General features: G+C 31.2%; 1 protein-coding gene across 2 annotated transcripts in view; it reads right to left on the bottom strand.

The window, feature by feature from the left end:
* Positions 1-3,915: 3,915 nt before the first annotated feature.
* The window catches only part of LOC106687732 (uncharacterized), a 19,696-nt gene continuing 10,343 nt past the window's right edge, over positions 3,916-13,268 (bottom strand). The window contains exons 2-3 of one of the 2 annotated variants that reach the window (XM_014431767.2): positions 7,350-7,767; positions 3,916-4,107 (exon numbers count right to left, since the gene is read on the bottom strand). In XM_014431767.2, coding sequence (XP_014287253.1) covers positions 7,378-7,767 — 390 coding nt within the window. In that variant the 3' untranslated portion in view covers positions 3,916-4,107; positions 7,350-7,377. The remainder of the gene's footprint in view (positions 4,108-7,349; positions 7,768-13,268) is intronic. The other variant, XM_014431768.2, reaches the window with a different exon arrangement.

The following is a 13,268-nucleotide window of genomic DNA, read 5'->3' as shown; positions in this document are numbered from 1 at the left end:
GAAGGTGAGTTAATTTGGAATGTCCTATTCTTACTCTTGCAACAACCACTTCTTCTCTTCTGTTTCCCCTTATAGTGATGAATGATCTCATACATACTAAACTTAAATAAATTAAAAATTTGAAATGGATTAAAGTGTTATTCAAATCAATTTTAACGGAATGTTCGTTGAGTACCGAAATGAAGTCCTGAAATACAGGTCGAAACGTAGGCACAAATAAGCAATACTTGCTGTGTATATTTTTGCTGATACTTTCCCCGACCATCCTCTCCTCATTAATATATGGTCGGTCAACTTCTCATTTTGAAAAATAAATATTTTTTCAACCAAGAAAATGTTTTTGATGTACACTATTATTGTTATTGTACACTATAAAGTTTTTTTTTTTTAGGGCTTTTTAAACCAATAAATCCAATTAGGAACAATTTCTTCAATTAGACTAAATAAATTGAAAACAAAATTATTCCGATGAAGGACACAATTCTTCCTTTTTCAACAGCAATAATTTATTTCATATAATCACCAACAACGTGTTTTTGTTTGTTATTGTATAAAAATATTATTTATAATTATAAAAGAAAACAGTTTTATATAATAAAGAGAAAGAAATGGTTTTTAAAAATTGTTCAATTTAGTTTAATTGTTCATCTTTGTGGTAATAGAGGTAGGAGGTAAGTGTTTATAGTCTATATGGTTGTTATCATAATGAAAGATAACCTTCAGGAAGGTAATTATTCTCCTAAAAATGTATGACTATTAATAGTAAAAAAGTTTTTATTCATTAAATGACAATAATATTATTAAATATTAGCAATAATGACAATATAGGAGAATATTATATGTTATATATAGGATATTTTTATCAGGTAAATAGTTTATAAATAGTTTGAAGTATATATCATATATTATATCAGTTTTTTTTTTTGTTTTTTTTTTATTATATCAGTAGTGTTGTAAGCGCATGTTATGGGTTTCGTTGAATTTGGTTTCATAGCAACCTGAAAATGGGGGATATTTCCCGAAACACGTTGCTGATTACATGAAATAAATTATTGCTGTTGAAAAAGGAAGAATTGTGTCATTCACCAATATTAAACAGGATATTCCAGAAACTCTTCCAGTAAAAGATCATCAAAATTAAAAATTATTTCATCCTCTGAATCCTTCTAGAACCTTTAAGGATCACTCCTTTTCACAAAGGATGGGTGAAAATTGTTAACTAACTATAGTTTGTTATATGCTGGTATATTTTATATTGTTGATAATTTTATAGAGAAAAATAAATATTAATGGTTTTAAATTTTAAATAAATAGGTTTAAAATTAGAATGAAGAAAATGACCTGGGCAGAATAGCCTGCAATAAAAATTATGAATTAATGTGAGAAGGAGATTTGTATTGAAGATGTCCTTGAAGATGGCTGGAATAGCCGAAACGTTGGACTAATAAGAAATAAAGTGTTGAGACAGTATTGGATACAATTTTTGGTTTTATTTAATAAATAATTACCTTGTCTCAAAAATTTTGAAATAATATTATTTATATATTTCTTCTTCGGTGGGTATTTCTGGTTCTATTACAAGAGGAGAAAAATGGCAGTTATCTCACCCCTATTTTTGATTTCTCTAATGAAAACTATGTATAATTAATGTGAAATTGATGAGTCTGCCAAGTATAGGTAGGGGGATAAAAAATGGCGGCTGTTTCAAAACTATAAAAAAAAAAATTTTCATTCGGAGCTCTATATCTTAAAAAGTAGGAACAAAACAAGAAAACCTAAGAGAACGTCATTTAAAGAAGAATATATTTGCTAAAATATGAGCCCGAATTGAGGGCTAAATAATAACTCATTATTTACGTTCGATAGTTTTCGAGATATAGCTTTTTAAAAAGCAACATTTCATACAAATGTTGTATGGGACATACAGAAAGATCTCACCCCAATTTTTGATTACTTTAATGAAAACTATGTATAATTACTTGTCAAAACTGATGAGTCTGCCAAGTATAAGTAGGGGGAATAAAAAATGGCGGCTGTTTCAAAGCCTAAAAAAAACATAAATTTTTCATCGGAGCTCTATATCTTAAAAACTACCAACAACACTAGAAAACCAAAAAGAACATTATTTGAAGGAGAGCCCTTAGAGCTATTTACGTCTAATAGTTCTCGAGATATAGCCTTTGAAAAAGCAACATTTCTTAAATATTTACTGAAAGACTTGTAGTTAGTTAATTTATTTTGAAAAATTTATATCTCAAAAACCATTTGACGCACTGATGTCTATTAGCACTCATATTAAAGCTAGTTTAATGAGCTATAAAGTAGTTCATCTTCGTAGGAGTAATAGTTTACATGAAATTTTCTAAAATAAATTGATTTATAGTTGTTTGGACAAATTTTCATTTTGGACAAAAACCCCTACGAAGATAAGTATTATAAACTACTTTATAGGAAGTTAAATTTCCTTTATTTTGAGTGTTGGCAGACATATTTGCCTGTTATGGATCTAGAGATATATTTTTTCAAAAATGCAACATTTTAAACGAACAACTAGAAATTAACACTTTGTGAGTTCATTTTGTCAAATATCATAAAAACTACTACTCCTACAAAGATAAACACTATTAATTATTTTGTAGTAAATTTAACTATCTTTAATTTGAGAGCTGGCTGATATCTGTACGTCCAATAGTTTCTGAAATAAAGTTTTTCATATATCAAATTTATTGTCCAAACAACTATAAATCAATTTATTTTAGCAAATATCATGAGAACTGCTTTTTCTACGAAGATAAAGGTCATAAACTTTTTTATAGTCCATTAAACTAGCTTTGATTTGAGTGCTAATAGACATCTGTGTGCCACATAGTTCCTGAGATATAGATTTCTCAAAATAAATTAACTAACTACTAATCATTCAGCAGAGTTTTAAGAAATTTTGCTTTTTAAAAAGCTATATCTCAAGAACTATTGGACGTAACTAGTTCTTTTAGGGCTAGTATTTCAGCAAATTTACTCTCCCTTAAATAATGTTCTCTTAGATTTTCTATTGTTGTTGGTAGTTTTTTAGATATAGAGCTCCAAATGAAAAATTAATGTTTTTTTTTAAGTTTTTGAAACAGCTGCCATTTTTTATTCCCCCAACCTATACTTAGCAGACTCATCAATTTTGACTAGTAATTATACGAAGTTTTCATTAAATTAACCAAAAATTGGGGTGAGATCTTTTTCTTCCCGGCTCTTGTACTATTCAGGCTTGTTCGTCGTGTTGATCTTGAGCTCTATGCTAAATCTGGGTTTTTTTTCCCTACTGATAGTTAAAGATTAAAGGAAAATCGCCATTGCAATAGTGCAAAGGTATATTAGGTCTAGGAATAAAAAACATAGTCCCTTCAGTTTACATATAAATTGATCTTCGCTAGTAATTTTTATTTTTATTTTTTCCCAATAAGATTTAAAGAATTTTAAATAGTGGAGAAGATTCAAGTGTCGCTTATTTCTCATATTTTAAACATGATTCATACTCTTAAATGTAGCTTTCATTGGCGTAAAACGATCAATATGAACTGAATTAAAGAAGGGTATCTGGTGATAAATTATAAACCAATTAATATGCTAAAACTGCACTCTGACAAGTGATTTAACTTTCATTCAAAGAAAGTAAATGAAATTTCAAACTCGTTTAACGGACCGGTTTAAACCAGGACTTGATTTCAATGAGATTCAATCGATAAATAAATGCATTCACTTTACTTCTGTTTTTTTTAAAGCTTTTATGATAATTTCTTTCTAAGAAGAAAAAAAAATTTAGCTGGCATGAATAAATACATTTTCAACAGATATTTTGCTCTGATGTTGAAAAGGAAATTACTATAAAAAACAAATCAAATTAATAAAACAACATTTTATTAACAAAAAAATATAAAAAATAGTAAAGAGTCTTAAAAACTATTTACCTATGAAGACTAGATAAGAAAATGTTTATTATGGGACAAACAAAGTTCCTGAAGAATCCAAAAATATCTTCTTTTGTAATCTTACTGCCCAGGGTGAACTACAAAAGTCTTTCTTACAATTCAAGGGTTGAGTATGTACAGTATTGCGGCACTGAAAACAAAAAAAAATAGCTATTAATAAAATAAGAAATAATTATAAATTTTTGAGGACAGGTAGGAAGTAATTATATATATATTTAAATACAAATTAACAGTTATGTCGTGAATAAGCAACTATTTTCATTTTTTGTTAAAAGTATTTAAACCTTCTATGGCTCTAAATGATTTTGGTAACCTAGTAAAACTAAGATTTGTAAAAGAGTTTGTTGAAACTCCGGTAATTTAGCGATCTGTTTTTGGTCTATCAGCTTACAAGGTTACCTGAACTATGAAAATGTTTATTTCATGGTTTCCTGAATTAATGTCAATTAAAAACCATTAAACCATGGACCACATCAAACCGTTCCAATCGCAGGAAGGAGGTAGCTATAGCCAGATTGAGAATAGGTCATACCTGATCTCAGTAAGCTACCACTGCAAAAATGTCAATACTGCAATTGTGTACTTACAGTCAGTCACATATTTGAAGAATGTCATTTCTATTCCACGAACTTAAATAGATTGGGAGTAGGACCGAGTGTATCGGATGCTCTGAATGATGACCAGACGAACATGGAAATGGTTTTAGTGTTCTTAAAAAGGATTGGCCTTTTGAATAAGATTTAAACCAGAAAATTTGTTATACATTCTAAAAGAAGTAATTATTTAATTTTTTCCGTAATTATTTAAAGAGAAAAATAAAGTGAAATAGAATTATAAATATAAGTGAATTAGAATTATAAAGCGCGAAACAAGGGCGTTGATGACCTCAGGGTTTTAAGCCCTAAAGCCCCAGCCAACAACCTGAACCGAAATAACTGTTGGAAAATCGCGCTAGTGTTCTTGAAAATTCGAATCAAATATTGATTTATCTTAATTATTATAATTTTCTGTTTTTATCAAAGTTATTTTTCTTACGCACAGCAAAGGAAAGTAATAGTTATTATTTTATAGTTACCATAAAAAAATTATTTAAAATTTTGATGTGTGAACCATGATTTATTATTACAAATAATATAATCCTTTTTGTAATCCAACAGGTTAGCAAAACTCCGGTAACTTAGCGACCTGTTTCTGGTCAACAGTTTTGTTAACCAGGTTACCAACGTTACCTGAAACTGAGATATCTTGACTATCTTGACCGCTATTCCTATCGCTAATGTTAGAAATTTTGGGTCAATCAAATTTAAAATTGATTCAGCAGCCAATTTTGAGCCGAAAACGAAGAAAAAATACTTCATTCGACTACTGTAAAAAATGTTTTTTTTTTTTCATTATGGAATGAGCAACAAATTCTTTGGAGTCTTCATCGTCTATCAAATCGTCAATCTCGATCAAATCCATTTTATTGAATTGACAAAGAAACGGAATAATACAATATACAGTCGCTAGATAACGGAATCAACCTGAATTATGGAAGATTCATTGTATGGTTACCTAGTTAAACCTAGATTTTCTCTAAATCCCAGTTTAACCGGCTATCATTGGCCGGTAAAGTTTACCGCCAGATTTGAAAGTTATCTTTTCTGGTGAAATTAATGATTTTACCGGAGATTTAAGAAATCGTAGTTTAAACTGTGATAGTATAACCGGCCCTCCGTTAGAGTATATAATCCAGCAAGAAGAGGTTATTCTTTAAAATATCCTTATGACGGCATTGACTATTTTTAGTCAATTTAGTAAGCTGCAAAAATTGTTCATAATTGCTACAAATAAAATAGAACTTTTCCTTCATTAATTATAATTACTAAACATGTAAAAAACCTCGTGATTTCTCTCTATTGAAGAAAGATTGACAAAGTTATATTGTTCATAATAAATAATACAAATAAATATCCATTTATGATAAGTTAAAATAAAATTAAAATTTTTTACCAATAAGTTATTTAATCATTTCAAAATTATAACTTCCTTCAGTCAAATAGTTGATATAAATCGATATTTTTAATAAAAATCTGAGATGCTCTCAAAATAGTTTTTTTAAATAATAACTTTCATAATAAGGTTATGGGAGCGGGTTGGCTCAGTGGTAAGACACTGTACCCACTAGATCTATGGACCCGGATTCGAATCCGTCTGGGACTGATAATTATTTATTCTGTTACTGTAGCCGTGAGTCAACTCTGTTCGAGAGTTCTATAGGGTCTAATAACAGTCCTTCCTTAAAAAGTACTGCACTCCTGACCCTTGAGTTGTAGGGTTAAAAGTAAAGGGGGTTCATTTATTTATAATAAGAATATATTGATTTTTAAAAAATCATATACGGTGTGTTTGCGGTAATTAAGCACTCCATTGGATAATTATGCGCGATTTCAATTTACAGTCATCGTGAGGTAAAGAATATACTTTTAGAGAAACAAATCTTTAAAACTATACACCATTTTACCCAATGAAATTTAAAATTACTAAGTATATATAAAAACTCCATACCAAGCACTCATGCAGTGTCTGATATTATCAAAAAATAGTAAGTAAAAAAATTATATATGTCTCCTCGATATAAATTCTGTTACAGTCGGTAGCTCGAGTGACGTATGTATGTGATCCGTCTTTGCTCTGAAATGAAGTATGTCTCACTATACGTCTGAATATACCGCTCTGAAACTGTCGGAGCTTCTTGTCCGTTAAAGGTGGTATGTTGGTCAGCATAGGTGCTCCATAGAGTACGGCTGACTTGAGTACACTCTTGTAAATCATTAATTTTAGGCGGAGAGAAAGATTAGGAGAATTTAGCAGGTGATTAAAAGCCTATAAGACTTGGTTCCAACCTGCTTTATATATCATAACACAAAAAAAGGCAATCCTTTCTGGCCGGATCCACTCCACTAAGACCTCAGGGAGTGACAATCCTATATCTCTTTTGAAACATTTAATTAAAACTGGAAGAGGAGAGACATGATAGTTTAATCGAGAAATATTTATACAAAGCGGTGTGAAACCCTAAGAAAGATTTACTTGTCTGGATTTTCAAACAAAAACTTATAGCGAGTAGGTTGGTCGATGAATGACATGTCACAATCTCGCAAGAGATCATAACACACACACAAAAGCAATCCTTCCCAGCCGAGTAAAACAATGTCCTGAGTTTAGGTCCTATTAATTTTTTTTTTTTTTAAACGAGCTGAAGGTTTTCAAAAGGAAGGATGGACATATATATTGTTTTATGGTGAAAAAATAAATATCTGCTGGCTAGACATCATTAATTCTAACTATTATTACTACTTACTATTATCAGTAATTAATATATTTTCTTACTTAACAAACCTCTCCTAAGACAGAGAACTCATTGCTGCTTGGTGTAATGATGCTGCTCGTGTTGCTGTCTAGAGTAGGCTGGCTTGGAGTCGCTCTTGTACTCCTGCGGCTGCTGCTGAAGATGGTGGTAGGCCTGCTGGGGGTAGTGTTGCAGAGGATAGTGCTGTGGGATGAGTGCGAGCCGCGGTACCACGGACACTAGTTGGGGCGAGGAAGCCAGGACCAGGGGAACGTCCTGGTGCAGAGGAACGGGGACCTGGACCGGGTACGGCACAGCCACTGTCCGGGTGATCTTCACCAAGCGGACGTTGTTGTCGTCGAGGTAGCCCTGCTGCGGGAGGAGTTGGTCCCCGTGCTGCCGGTGATAGAGGACCCCACCTCGGGCTGCGGATACCACGGCGAACAGGAGAACCAGGATCTGTGGGAGGAACAAATCTTAAATAGTAATTTTTGATCCAATTTAAGTAAAATATAAACCACTAATTATATTTTGATTCATTACTACCATAGAGTTCATTCAATTTTTTATTTATAACTATTTATTTAATGTGATTTATAACTGTACAAATAATAAATACAACTAGTAAATATGTTATGTGTTTCATTTACACTTGAAAATCTTGGGAAGGAACCAACCATTGGTGGTACTTCAAGCATTAATTTAAATTAGAAGGTCCCTTGGCCATCTTCTTTTCAGACGCCTCGGAGGATTATCATGGATTGTTAAGGATGAAAGATTAAGAAATTATGGGTTAGAATGGGTAAGGAGCTTGGAGTGAATAGACGCATATCTGTTTTGGGTCAAATCTGCAACGAATGGGATGTTAAGTAGTCTAAGGTCTTTTATTCAAAATTTAAAGAAAAAAAAAAACCTTTCGCTTGTGCGCCAAATTTACAATTTTCACTAGATTTAAAATTAATCCTCGCTTCAGAACATATTTCTATATTATCCACTGTGGCAATTTTCTCAGCTGGCAGATGGATTATTTCCAATTTCAAGTTAATTTTTTATTCTTCAATAATATTTCTAGTTGCAAAATTGATGTCGGAAATATAAAAATAAATAGTTTTATAAAATTTACACACTACTCTTAACCATTTATATAGTTCGAAAAAATCTGGTGGTTAAGCGTGACCTTGAGAAAATCTCCTTTTACAACACTTTCAAAAAACCGTAATTCTTTACAAAGCACTGAACCCTTTACCTATAGGTCATTGTGCTACATTCAGATTTTTTAATTTTTTAGAATCAATATTAAAAATACTAAGAATATCTTATGGAATTAGTCATTCCTTAGGTTAAGTGAAATTAGATGACTAACTATTTAATCTTTATGGTGACATGAAAATTTATGGGACCATCGAAACGTAAAAATACACTCCGGATGTGAAAGGTTGTTTGTCAAACTCATATTAGTTCAGGTATTTTATTTAGGCATTTTTTCTCATTCTCTTTTACGATCTTCTATTATTTTCTCTGAAATATTTGGCTTACCAACGATATATAATACATTAGTATTACTATTCTAATTTTTGGAAATGTTTTTTAACCTGAAAAAGAATATTTTTCCTCTTGTCATCTTAAATAGTATAATTATTTTAAAATTTAATAATTTAGGCCCTGACAAACAATTTCAAAGAGTTATAAGAAAATATCTAACTCTTATCGAAGACCATCTAATTGTATATTGATTTATCGAGTTCAAACGAAATCATTTTTGTTTTGTTTTTAAAATTAGTTAAAACAAAATTTTTCACGATCGTAATAATTATATATTATACATCCTAAAAGAGGAAGTGAAATATAAAGAAAATATCCACCAGTATTCAGATCCAAGTTTCTTCGGGTCCTGGCTTGTGGATGCAAGAGGCTCCAAATTTGAAAAACGGCTCGTCAGATTTTGTCCATAACCACCAGGAAAATGGATACTAATATATAAATGGTCATTAAGTTTTCATTTGCTATTCAAATCAATGAAAAATTTATTTGGCTACACTTAAAAATTATGTTAATCATTCTATCAGACTTGATAAAAATCTCATTTTTTTATTCTTTTATTTTACCAAGTCTTTAATATAGAATTTACGGACTTGATCTCTTTTTTCAAAATAGGAATGGTGAAAGAGCTATACTAGCCTTGTTGATAAACTTTAAGAATCATCGGAAATAGAAACCTAATTTAAATTGACTCGGAAAAAAATAACAACGTCTGTATACATACGACTTCCGTATTGGTTGCTATTAGGAACTGCAAAAATTCTCTAAATAAAATACGAAGATAAGTGTCATAAACTAATTTATAGTAAGTTAAATTATCTTTATTTTGAGTGCTGGCAGACATATGTGCGTCTTATGAATCTAAAGATATATTTTTTTCAAAAATCAAACATTTTATAAGAGCAACTAGAAATTAACAGTTTGTGAATTTATTTTGTAAAATATCATAAAAACTACTACTCCTAAAAAAATAAACGTTATAAACTATTATATAGTAAATTTAACTAGCTTTAATTTGAGTGTTGACAGACATCTGTACGTCCTATGGTTTCTGAAATAAAGTTTTTCAAAACTCAAAATTATTGTCCGAACAACTATAAATCAATTTATTTCAGGAAATATCATGAAAACTACTATTCCTACGAAGGTAAATGTCATAAACTACTTTATAGTACGTTAAACTAGCTTTAATTTGAGTGCTAATAGACATCTATACGTCAGATAGTTCCTGAGATATAGATTTCTCAAAATAAATTAACTAACTACTAATCTTTCAGTAGGTTTTAAAGAAATTTTGCTTTTTAAAAAGATATATCTCGAGAACTATTAGACGTAAATAGGTCAATTAGGGCTCTTCTTTAAATAATGTTCTCTTAGATTTTCTAGTGTTGTTGGTAGTTTTTAAGCTCCGATGAAAAATTTATGTTTTTTAAGGTTTTGAAACAGCTGCCATTTTTTATTCCCCCTAACTATACTTGGCAGACTCATCAGTTTTGACAAGTAATTATACGTAATTTTCACTAAAGTAATCAAAAATTAGGTTTTCTAGCAGGTGGTGAGTCTGTTTAGTATTTTTTCCTTTTATATTTAGTGTTGTTAATTATGTCTCATGTGATTATGAGGTTGGGATAACGCGGATTTAAATTGTATTCATCTAATTGTACAAGACTCCTTTAAATTAAATTACATTTATATATGAATGGTATATAAAAAGGGAATATGGGTATTACTGTATCTAATAGATCTTCTAGATAGGAAATTCCATGGGGCATATGAGTTTTTCGTCAAATTGAAAATATCCTCTATTAGTACATAAAGCTAGTAGTTTAATGAATTGTGTTTTGGGAATATTTGTATGTGTTTCGAGTTTGTTTATTGGTTTTAAATTATAGTTGTTATTTTTGGTATGTGTGTATTAGTAAACAAAGATGATCCGTCCAATGAAACGATTTTGTATCCTGGTGGAATTTGAATAGTGGTGATATTATTTTGGAATTCGAAAGAGTCTTTAATAATAAGATGTACAGAATTTAAATTCATGTTATTCCAACCTCATAAACAAATTTACCTTTCTCCGTTCCACCTCAGTTCTGATTCTGGCACAAACTTTGAGTTGGCTGTATCATAGAATTGTATAAAACATTGTAATAGACAATGGTAAGTAATGTTTTTAGTTATTAATCTCAAATTTATACTCTAAAATGTAGTTTTTTGATAGTTAGTTTGAAGAGATTCTTTGTTCTAAAAACTTTTTTTTTCATGTTAATATGACTATGCAAATAATAAAGTTGTGAAACTTCACCTCAATATAGTTGTATAATATATTATTAACAGACAATAAAAAGCTATTAATATATAAATTATTAATATATATAACAAATCAGTGACTTTTAGCTATAGTTGAAACTAATAGTTATTATATTTATTTATCAATGGTTCATCATGAATAAGGACTGTATTCATGGCAATTTTAGATAATTTCTGTCCGTCTCTGATCGCACATAGACACGAACACCTTCAATTCCCCGGCCTTTGTCGAGCAAACTCCGTTAAGTAAAAAAGCTACAGAGACTGCGGTAACACTCAGACAAGAGAGAAAGCTATTCTTGTTGGGTTTAATACATCCACGACAAAGGCTCATTTTCGCTAACTACCGGTTTTTCCACCACAGACACAACACGTTGTGAAAATCATTTCCTGATATTTTCAATTTTTTTTTGCTTGATCAACTTTGAAACAGCTTCCGATATCTGAAATTAGCCCATAAATACCGGATTTGACTTGAATTTCTGCGTTTCCAGAGAATAAATGGTTGCGTCTGAAATTCCGACGTCGCTTTGCTGTTTTAACCTTTCGTTGAATTTATATTTTAATTAGCAGAACGTTTCGCGAATTTATTCATATGTTTTTTTCCTGTAAAAAAATCAAAGTACTGATGAAGAAGGATTTCTATTTTATTTATTTAGAAGGATTTCCAGGTAATTAATCTACATTTATGATGTTTGATATAGTTGAAATCATTTGATACAATGATTTTTGTCCTTCGATAAATTGAAAAAATCAGTTTTTCGGTCTCCTCGTAATTTGAAGTAGTAGTAATGGCTTTCTCTCTCTTACTAACGCTTTATAATTTACTTTTATAGCTTATTACTTGGACTTACTTAACCCTAAGCAATAAAAGCATTAACCTACTAGACAGGTTTAAAAGAGTAATTCTGGGGAGATTCTTAGGGCCTGTATGCAAGAATGGTAATTGGCGAAGGAGGAAAAATGGTGAAATTTTTGGGCTCTATAAGGAATGTAGCATCTCCTCGTACATAAGAATACAAATGCTTAAATGGTTTGGATATTTAATGGGGATGAGCGAGGTAAGAGTAGCTCATAAACTGTACAGTAACGTTCCGGATGGTGTGCGGCGACGTGGTAGGCCGAAGGGCCGATGGAGGGATGCTATGAGGTGAGATCTGTAACAACTAAGGATCCCAGTTACCCTTACAGAAGATAGAGAAAGATGGTTGGCGGCCGTTGAGCAGGCCAATGGCAGCCTCATGCGCCTCTTGTGCCACTAAATGAAGAAGCTAACCATTACAAACATATAATGGCAAATATTAAAGTCCACGATGGTTTAAAAAAAAAAACTACGTAGTATTAATAAAACATATTAATTGGCTGGGACTATTGAGTTCGCCTATTCGTATAGAGGGTCTGAACTTGGTATGGAGTATTCTGTTGAGGGATGTTTCACTCATGATAAGTAAGTTGAGTCATATATTAAACCAGATAATATTTAAAAATATATGGCTGTTAAATTATCAATTTAATTGGACTCACAAGTTTGGCAGTTGACTAGCAAAACTGTAGACCAGAAACAGCAGGTCGCTAAAGTTACTGTAGTTACTAATAAAGTTACTGTAGTTTTATCGGAGATTGGTGCAACTGGCTCTCAATGAATCATATTTTAATCTTCATCACAACATATATTCTATCCTTGAACCAAAGTTTACAGCTTAAAATGATAATTTAAGGCCAATCTGGACATATGGAGTTGAGCTTTGGGGCTCCACTAAACCTTCGAATTCCTCTCGTATTCAATGCTTACAATCCAAAATCCATCGTAAAATCCTCAATGCTCCTTACTTTGTCACAAGTAAACTCATACATAAAGACCTTAATGTTCCCTATGTAACCGATCTAGCCCGAACCAGATATCACTCCTTTCATTATAAACTCCCTAACCCCTCAACCCCCCTAGTTTTGTAACCTTGCATCCTCTTCCATTCCTGACAATCCTCCGAGGCGCCTGAAAAGAAGATGGCCACGAGACCAGCTAATGTAAAATGCCATTAGAGTGCTACCAATGGGTAGTTTCTCTACACGCCTGTAACACTCCAATTTAACTTAGATCAGATTTACTAAATGTA

The sequence above is a fragment of the Halyomorpha halys genome, unplaced genomic scaffold, assembly GCF_000696795.3.
Source record: "Halyomorpha halys isolate HHAL.00 unplaced genomic scaffold, Hhal_1.1 Scaffold1001.1, whole genome shotgun sequence".
NCBI classification, from domain to species: domain Eukaryota; kingdom Metazoa; phylum Arthropoda; class Insecta; order Hemiptera; family Pentatomidae; genus Halyomorpha; species Halyomorpha halys.
The sequence above is the reverse complement of the archived record's forward strand: the minus strand, read 5'-3'. Positions and strand labels throughout refer to the sequence as shown.